This window comes from Phaseolus vulgaris, chromosome 10 (genome assembly GCF_051622355.1).
Source record: "Phaseolus vulgaris cultivar YP4 chromosome 10, ASM5162235v1, whole genome shotgun sequence".
Lineage (NCBI taxonomy): Eukaryota > Viridiplantae > Streptophyta > Magnoliopsida > Fabales > Fabaceae > Phaseolus > Phaseolus vulgaris.
Genome location: NC_143507.1, coordinates 3619914 through 3629938, shown reverse-complemented (window position 1 = coordinate 3629938; position 10025 = coordinate 3619914). Strand labels below are relative to the sequence as shown.

The window sequence follows — 10025 nt, the reverse complement described above, 5'->3', positions numbered from 1 at the left end:
TAACGTGACTAAGTAGAAATAAGTTTTCCACAGACAATGAGAATACATAATGGAATTTGGAATGTGGTAGACCGAGTAATGAATGATGCATAATTACTTTTGGAGAAGATAGACGGAGTTTTGAAAGATTATTAATTTTAATGGAAGTACTATCCTGAGAAAGGAAATGTTGTTGCATATGGTTAAAGTCACAAGGAGACATAAGTATCAACACTTAAGATTATATGGTTGGAGTTGAGTGGAAGTTTCAACAATTTAAATTTGGAAGTTGTAGTACATTTATATAACTAATGAGTTTCTAGAAAAAAGTGAGAGTAAGGAAATTGGTGAAATTCAATTTGAAGAATATTATAAAATTATTAAATTCTGGTAAAAGTAAAGATTTCTCTACGAGAGGTGGAAGGTATCTTGAAATTTAGAAACAAAATATGTGTGTCAGATGATGATAAATTAAACTTGATGGATTATCTAAGAGTCATGAAAGAAAACTCATTTTACATCTAAGTTTGACCCAAAAGTATCGAGATTTAAGGAAGTTTATTTGATGACATGATATGAAGGTAGATATAGTCAAGTATGTAGTTACTCGTTTATCTTGTCAAAAATCAAAGATCGAACAAATAATGACTAGGAAGTATGTTAACATAATTCACTGGATGAGAGTGAAATAATATTTCCATGAGTTTTATCACATACAGTGAAGAAAAATGACTCAATATGAGTAATATGGGATGGATTAATGAAGACTATGCACATTCTACCAATGGAACATAATGATATGCTTGAGGTAATGCAAATAATTAGGTGAGATAAGGGGTCTCAGTTTGACGAAAGTGGTGAAGAGGTGGCATTGGGTACTGTAACTAATGTTAAGGAAGTTTGTGTTTGGCTAAGTTATTCTTATCTTTTCATAAGGGTGAGAATGAACCTTTAGCACATGATATTGGGTGGAGTGAGATGGTGGTAGATCTTACTTTTAGTTCTAAGCAGAGGTCTCTAGTAATTGATGTTGCACGTCCTTTTGAATATGAGAATATTATCGCACGAAATTGAAGAACAAAATAAGCTAGTGATGTTGACACCTACATATGACCATTCGAAAGTAAAAGAGGTTCTCCCAATAAATATGGGAATAATCCATTTTGATTTAGTTATACCTATCTCAAGGTTCTATGGATTCCATTTCTTAGGAATTTGGTGTTACCAATATTAGTATAAGTTTGATTGGATAACATGAGTGTTATTAGAGATATGTTTCTGGAGAGGTTGGTGTGAGATTTCTTTGTTCATGTTAGAATATAACAAAGTCATGGATCATTGAGGTAGGCACATCAAAATCTCTTAGACAATTTGATAAGAACCTTTTAGTAGAAATATTGTGAAATACTCGAAGATCATGGGGTTGACCTAGATCATCTGTTTGAGATGGAGGAAAAAGACATTGAAGCATTCATTGATATGCACCAGGAGGAAGTAAGCCAAGCAAAAAAAAAACTCAGCATATTTTTCATCACTTCTCAGCAATTGTGAGCCAAATTTTGATAACTATGATGATTGAAGGCATCTTCGATCAGGCAGACATCTGATACAGATAAATGAAGAAGACCTTTAGATTTCTCTATGAATAATCATGATTTTTTTTATAATTATGTCATTCCTTAGTGTAAGGAGAGCAATCTTATTTAAGAAGATGACTCCAAAGTTCATAGGTTCTTACTAGATTCTCAAGAGAATAGGTTCTAATGCTTATAAAATTGTTTTGTCTCTTCTGTTAACCAACATTCATTATGTCTTTCGTGTATCATAAATAAGAAAATATATATAATTGGTCACTATCATCTTCTAGTTTCTGATTTAGTTAAATAAAAAATATCTCTTTTAAAGTGAAGTCAGTTAAAATTTTAGGTTCTCTAGTAAGGTAACTTCAAGGTAGAAACATCAACATAGTCAAAGTATTGTGAAATCTCATATGATATGATTTCACTTGAAAAATAAAAGAATAATATTCTAATTTTTTTGGTTAGCTAATTTTCAAGGACGAAAATTTTTGTTTTTAGGGATAATTGTCAGACCTAAAGCGCCCCCTACTCTAAAGATCCTTTATTTTCTATTATTTCTTAGGATTTAGCCATCAATTTTGATAAGGACAGTTGAGAAAAATTACAGGATTTAGCCATCAATTTTGGTGATGTTTGGATAACTTGTTTTATGTCCTTAGATTTTAGAGTGGTTCCCCTACTTGAACAACAATTTCCTCAGAATAAGAAATTACAGGTAAGGGAAGTTATCTATTTTTTTTAATAGAATCTTAGCTAGCTAATTTAGTTGTATGCAGGTTAGGTTATAAAGTTAGTTAAACTAAATTTGATTATGAGTATAATTTGAGATATATACATATATAATTGATTTAATTAATCTTAAATGATGTATGTATGAGTGATTAATATGCATTGTATGTGAATGATATGTGTTTTATGTGTTTGATGAACGTTTGCATGAACCTAATGTCATACATTCAGGGTAATGTATGAGATATTGTGTTTTGGTACATTAAGTATGAAAAGCCTACGATTAGAGATCCTCTAGCTTCATGGATGATCTAAGTAAGATAAACTAAGGTATTAGTTGGCGAGAAGCTGAAGAAGGAGTTCACACACAATGACCACTTGCAGTCACACGGTATGCATGTTTGGACTTACCCTGATCCGATAGGAGTAGATTAGATGATAGTCTCTTGTAGGGGCATACTTAATGAGTCTTCCAAAAGAGAATAAATCCATACATTGATTGATATGAAATCAAAAGGGTATTGGAGATTAAAAGGAAATTAAGGTACCGTGAGACAAATGAATTTATGTGGCCATAATTTGATTAATGAGTCTTCCGGAAGATGATAAATTCATATGCAATCATTATCCTAAAATCAAAGGTACTAAGAGTTGAAAGGAAAATCAAGGTATTGTGAGTCAAATGAATCTATGTCAAGTTAGTATGATTGAAATGAAATCAAAGTACTATGGATTGAAATGAAATCAAATTATTGTGATTGATATTTGGATTTAGTATGACTGTGTTTTGAGTAAAAAGGAAACTAAATTAATTATGAATTACTAATCAAATTAGTAATTTTACTTTTATTTTCGTATGTCAGAACTTTATTTTGATAAATTACCCTTGCATGTGTTTGTTTGTGTATGAACTGCGATGACTGTACTATGTATACGAATAGATATTTGTATAGGTCCAACAACGATACTGGGAGAGAAATATAGGAATGATGATTTTTTTTATTTTCTACTTTGTAAATAGGTGAATTATATTAAGTGAATTAATAAAATTTATATATGGTTTGATGTTCTTTTTTTTTGGGTGTTACACCTACCTCATTGCCAAGTCAATCTGCTCAGCAGATTGGATTTCTTCACCTTGAAGAAACTTTTGGCTCAAAGTGTTTTCTTAGCTCAACGAAATATGTGATTTTCTAATCTTTGGAGGATTTACTTTGAGCCTAGTCGAGCGAAATCATTTCTTAAACATGAAGAAACCTTTTCAGTTTGAATCTGCTTCAAACTAAACCCAAGAGATTTGGACTTTTCCTTCTCTTAAATAAAAATTTTCACTCTAGATTAGCTCTAAGCCTAGCCCAAGTGAATTTAGACTTTCTTACTCTTGGATTTATACTTGAAGTTATATGATGATATTTATTGAATTTATACTTTTAGTTCTTTTGTGTACGTTGTGTAGAGGATTAGTGGTAAGGATGAAACTCACCCTTACATTTATATTTTAGAAAAGAAGTATGGCAATGCCATAAAGAACAATGAGTCTAATTGAAATGTACTATGTTATGGATAAAAACTAGAGGTTAAATATGTTTTTTGTCCTTGTACTATAACGCGAAATCAGTTTTTGTCCCTAGTTTAAACTTTAGACTTTTTGGATACTCGTAATAAGGAACTATTGGAATGAGTCCTTACCCATATTTTTTTACGTAACAAATTTTCATAGTGAACTGTATTATAATATTATAACATTCACGTCAATGATGAGTCAACATGAAATATTTTAACATCATAATTTACACTGAAATCCGTTTACCACATAAATTTTTTTTGACAAAAATCCATTCTAATAATTTCCTTACTACAAGTACCAAAGAGATCTAAAATTTAGAAAAAAAAAATAACAATTTCGCATTAAAGAAGAAAACATATTTAATCATAAAAAAAATTAGTGCCACACTACTTTTATTTCTTTAAGATTATCATAGAGCCCCAATAGACTCTTGTTAATAGTATCTACTACTTTATGCACGCTTTGAAGCAATTTCATTACCATAAAACCACCCGATATATACTTTAGAGCACAACATCCACTAAAGTAGTTGAAGATGTAGGAGATTTCACTCTTATAAATCTCTGAAAAAATTGACAGATTATGCTATTTTTTTTACGAAAACAATGTCGTATAACTTTATATTCTTAGTCTTGTATTGAAAAAAGGAATCCAACTTTTTTTTTTCTTTTGAATCATACGTGTAAATATATATAATTTAGGTTTGTAATTAATAGTAAATACATACTTATATATATATATATATGTGTTTTGTCTACATGATCTATTTTTTAAACATAAAAGATTTGATTGGTTATTGGTTTGAATGAATATTACTTGCAACTTGATATTAATTATGATTTAATATGTCGAAATTTATCCGGCATCTTAAATGATAGTTTATTTTTGGAATTTTTTTATTACAAAGAAAGCTTAATGTCTTTTTATCACAATGAAAAATAATTATTATGGCAATATTTATCTAACTAAAAATATGCATTTAAAGTTAAATAAATTCTATATAACTTTGAGTTACTATGTTTTTTCAATAACTTATTAACGACGTATTATTGATTAATTTAACTATTTACAAAACTCATAAAATAATTAAAACAATAGACAACATTTAATAGGCTACAAAATTTTAGGGAAAAACAATCGAGACTAAAAAGTAATAAAAGTTCGGGAAATCCAACAAATTGTGCGATAAATTCATCAATATTAAAAAAGGCGTTGTTCATATAAAATAAAATGATATCAAACTTTATTTATTTTTATAGATTTTTTAATTCATATTTAGACTTCTAATAAATCACGTAAATAATAAATTTGTCGGTTTAAAATTTTAATAATCTTGAAAAGAATTATGGTAAAATTAATTTAGAATCTATTAAGAATGTGAAAGAATCTATTAACCATGCATAGTGACTTACATTATTTAACTTTGAGTTTATTAATTTGTATAATAATAATAACAATTTAAAATATAAGTTTATTAAGAAAGTAAGTGGAGAAAAAGCAGTGTGTATAAAAACACAAAAAAATGATTTGGTAGATGTAAAAAGTGTGAGGGGGGAGAGAATTAGCATGTCTAGTAACAACTAACACAGAGAAGTCACAGAAGCACTGAAATAGGGTTGTTTCTTGTGTCTGGTGGGAATAGACAACACAGAAGCGACACACATGACACGACACACCACAAGTTGAAATAAAATAAAATAAAAAAAGAAAATAAATAAATAAATAAGCAACAAAATTGGACTATGTATAAATTAATAAACAAAAGAGGTCGATGCAACGGAGAGTGGTCATTCATTATTCCAACCGAGTAACGCCGTTTCCTTTCCATCCTCTCACGCACACCGCGCGTCGTTCAACGGAACGCTTCTTATTCTTCTCTTCAACTTCCTCTTCAGCTTCAGCTTCTGTTACTGCTAAACTCTTACGTTAGACGCTGTCGGAAACGGGATCTAGTGGAGGGAATAAAGAGGATTCACTGATTCAGTGATTCAGATTGGTTCTTCTGCAAGCGAGACAAAGCGAATCGTGGTGTTTTGGCGAATATAAATTTTTGTTTCTATTTTTGTTTGTGTCCTCGGGCGTTGACCTGCGTTGAACCATGTTGAGCCGCGCGTCAAATGTTTCGGCCGAAGGTGGGAGTCGAATGAGCAGCGTTTTGTGGAATTTGAGGTTTCTTAATATGATGTTGTTTGGGTTAACGGTGTGGTTTTTTTTTTTTGTTTATGTTGTGGTGAAGCAGTGGTTGGTTGGGGTGAGGGTGAGGATGAGCTGTATGAGCAGCTGTGGAAGGCTTGCGCGGGACCACTGGTGGATGTTCCTCGTGCTGGCCAGAGAGTGTTCTATTTTCCACAAGGCCACATGGAGCAAGTGAGTTTTGCAGCTTAAGAAAACAATTTGCTTTTATTTTGTGTGAAATTTTTTGAGAGATTTGTGGACAAAACAAAGAGAGTAGCGTGAGTTTTTGATTTTTTTGTTTTTTAAAATTGTGGTTGTTGTTGGGGTTGTGTAGTTAGAGGCTTCAACCAACCAGGAATTGAATCAGAGGATTCCTCTGCTGCAGCTTCCCACGAAAATCCTTTGTCGCGTCGTGAACGTTCATTTACTGGTAATTATTTTTTTTCTCTCTTGTGATTATCCTTCATTTTGCGATTTTTTTTTTGTTGTTTATTGAAATTTGGGAAAAATATGAATCTTGTTTGGATGTATGAGAAGATGGTGGAAGGGGCATCTTGGTTTCGGAGTTTCTATTATTATGAAAAGTTTTAAATTGCGATTGTGGTCGTGGTTTTGTCGTGAATCTTGATGCTGTGGAAAATTAGTGACAATTGCGGTTGATGTGACTGCAATTGTGGCTTTAGAGAATCTCAACAACCTAAAACCTTGATTGTTGTTGTTGGGAAATGGATTCAGATGTTTACTTTGAATTTTGGCATGTTTTAGGCTGAGCAAGAAACGGATGAGGTTTATGCGCAGATCACTTTGGTCCCGGAATCTAATGTAAGGATCTAAATGCCCCTTTTGATTTTCGTGGTCAACCTTCGATTCTTCTCTACGGTTGTTTAGATTCTAATGGTGTTAATATGTTAGCAAGATGAGCCTACAAGTGCTGATACGTGCACTGCTGAAGCTCCAAGGGCACCGGCTCACTCGTTCTGCAAGGTCTTGACTGCTTCTGATACTAGCACCCATGGTGGCTTCTCTGTTCTTAGGAAACATGCTACCGAGTGCCTTCCTGCATTGGTAATACAATCTGTTTTCTTTTTGTTGAATTTCTTTTTGCTGTCTCTTCCCGGATCCCTTATTTCAGAAAACTGTGTTTTGATTTGTTTTATAGGATATGTCCCAACCAACACCAACCCAGGAATTGGTTGCAAAGGATCTTCATGGTTATGAATGGCGATTTAAGCATATATTTAGAGGTAAAGGAGATGGGAATTGATAAGTTTTCTTTCAAGTCCTAGAGATTTAACTTTCTGATCGCCTACAGATTTTACCTTGTTTTTAATTTTTTTCAGGTCAGCCACGCAGACACTTGCTCACGACTGGTTGGAGTACTTTTGTGACTTCCAAAAGATTAGTTGCTGGAGATACCTTTGTGTTCTTGAGGTAAACCTTCTTATGTTTTCATCTCTTTTGTTCATAGATCTTCTCGTTTTTTAATGAAAAAATCATGTAAAATATTTTCAGTTGTTCTATACTAGTGTTTCTTAACTCAGATTTTGTGTGTAGAGGGGACAATGGGGAATTACGTGTCGGAGTGAGGCGTCTAGCTCGCCAGGCCAGTAGCATGCCTTCATCGGTGATTTCCAGTCAAAGCATGCACCTGGGAGTTCTTGCAACTGCCTCTCATGCTGTTGCAACTCAGACTCTTTTTGTAGTATATTATAAGCCAAGGTAGAACTTTTACTAGTTTCAAAAACTATAAAATGTCTTACTGATAAATCATTAGTGGATGATTGCTGATGATTTGTTTTCTTAGGACGAGCCAGTTTATCATAGGTGTGAACAGGTATTTGGAGGCTGTGAGCACGAAGTTTGGTGTTGGCATGAGGTTTAAGATGAGATTCGAGGGGGATGATTCTGCTGAGACTGACAAAAGGTAGTACAATTTGTCAGGGTAGTTTATTATGTGACCTTTTTATAGCTATTCTAATACGTTGTTGTTCAGATTTTCGGGTACCATAGTTGGAATTGAAGATATTTCTCCTCATTGGGAAAATTCAAAATGGCGATCGCTCAAGGTATTCTCCCTCTTTCAATCTGCAGTTGTTCATTTACTTTTTTGGTGATCATTTTACTCATCTTATCTTATGTTGTCAATCCCCAGGTTCAATGGGATGAACTTGCAGCTGTTCCAAGACCTGAGAGGGTTTCACCATGGGAAATAGAGCCATTTATTGCTTCTGCTTCTACACCCTCAGTTCAACCCACTATTGTAAAGACTAAAAGGCCCCGACCATCCAGTGAAGTTCCAGATGTTGGTGAGTAATTTTTTGTAATAACTCATCTTATACATATTGAGTTTTTGGTTTTGTTTGACACTCAACAATTACTTTCAAACTAGATACAACATCTGCGGCTTCTGTTTTCTGGGATACCGATCTGCCACAGCCTGATACCACACAAATCAATGTTTTGGCCGAAAGCAAACAGAATGACAAAACTGGTTCATGGCATCACATGCAAACTGACATGAATAGTAAAAGCAACAGCAACAACACTATGTTAAGGAATCAGACCGAAGGAAGTTGGCTGTCCTCTCCCCATTCCAGTTGTCCATCTCATTTGTTTCAAGACACAACAGATGATAGCAAGAGCGTCTCGGGTTGGCCTGTTTCAAAGCCTCATTCGTCCAGATTGAGCAATGAGCATGTGCTTGACCAAGTTGACAAGGAGAACAAAGTTGAGACTGCTGCAAGTTATCGGTTGTTTGGAATTGATCTTATTGATCATTCTAGGAACTCACCTGCTGTAGAGAAGGCATCTCCGCATGCAGTAAATGTAGCCAAAGTTACTACTGAAGGATGTACTAGCACCTTGTCCCAAACAGATGCTGGTCATATGTCAGAGGTACCAAATTCTTCTTCCAAGGAGAGGAAACAAGAACAGCAACAAGTATCTCCGAAGGAGACTCAGAGCAAGCAAGTTTGTAGAAGTCGCACCAAGGTGTTGAACATAGATTATTTGTTTAGATAAAACTGTTTAGTTGTTTATATTCGAAGCCTAATAAGATTTTTTTTTCTAACATGAGTGTTCCAATGATATTCAAAACCTGCCAAAAGGTTCAAATGCAGGGTGTTGCAGTGGGTCGTGCTGTAGATTTAACAATTTTGGATGGGTATGATAAACTTATAAATGAATTGGAGGAGATGTTTGACATAAAGGGACAGCTTCAATACAGGAATAAGTGGGAAATTGTCTTCACCGATGATGAAGGTGACATGATGCTTGTGGGAGATGATCCATGGCCGTGAGTATCTACTAAACACAATTATAGGATCACAGTGTTACACCCGTTTCTATCAAAAGCACAACTTGTAGGAACAATATCATAAATCATGCTGATTGATTTTATATTTTCTTGCAGTGAATTCTGTAGTATGGTGAGAAGAATCTTCATTTGTTCGAGTCAGGATGTGAAGAAGATGTGTTGTGGAAGCAAACTGCCAATCTCTTCAGTGGAAGATGGGACTGTAATAAGCTCAGAAACAACTGAAACCTGAAACTTTGACATTCTTTCTTGTGGTTTTTGCGTTTGTTTTTCAGCACCCAAATGCTGGTCCTTCTTCTTGTTGCTTCAATTGTTTGTGGGAAGGAAGTAGGTCTATTTGGGCTGGGTAAGTTTCATGTTATTGTGAAACACTAGCTAATTGTAACTTAATTTGTAGAGACACCACCAGGCATTAATTGTGCTAGAAAAAGACCAAAACAGATTTCTTTAATAAATTAGTGGGAGATGGCAAATTTAGGCTTAGCATTTGTGAATATTCATGTTAAGTTTGAAAGAAGAATGTAGGGGGTTGATTTGTCTTTTTATGGGATGGGGGCTTATTCATTTGTGCTTTGTATGCATATCTTGTGCACTGTGTCCTCTGCAATTCTAATCTGGGTGAGTCAATGTATGTTGCTGTCATCACTGAATGTAAATTATGGCATTAAATTGCTTCAAA

General features: G+C 33.8%; 1 protein-coding gene across 1 annotated transcript; it reads left to right on the top strand.

Annotated features, from left to right (window-relative positions):
- The first annotated feature begins 5359 nt into the window (after nt 1-5359).
- On the top strand, nt 5360-10025 carry LOC137819691 (auxin response factor 9). Its single transcript, XM_068623609.1, has 14 exons — nt 5360-5987; nt 6095-6222; nt 6365-6460; nt 6796-6852; nt 6943-7095; nt 7190-7274; nt 7371-7461; nt 7585-7749; nt 7835-7954; nt 8024-8096; nt 8183-8336; nt 8420-9021; nt 9138-9325; nt 9443-10025. Exons 1-14 carry the CDS (start codon nt 5954-5956, stop codon nt 9576-9578), a joined length of 2082 nt encoding a protein of 693 aa, XP_068479710.1. The 5' UTR covers nt 5360-5953; the 3' UTR covers nt 9579-10025.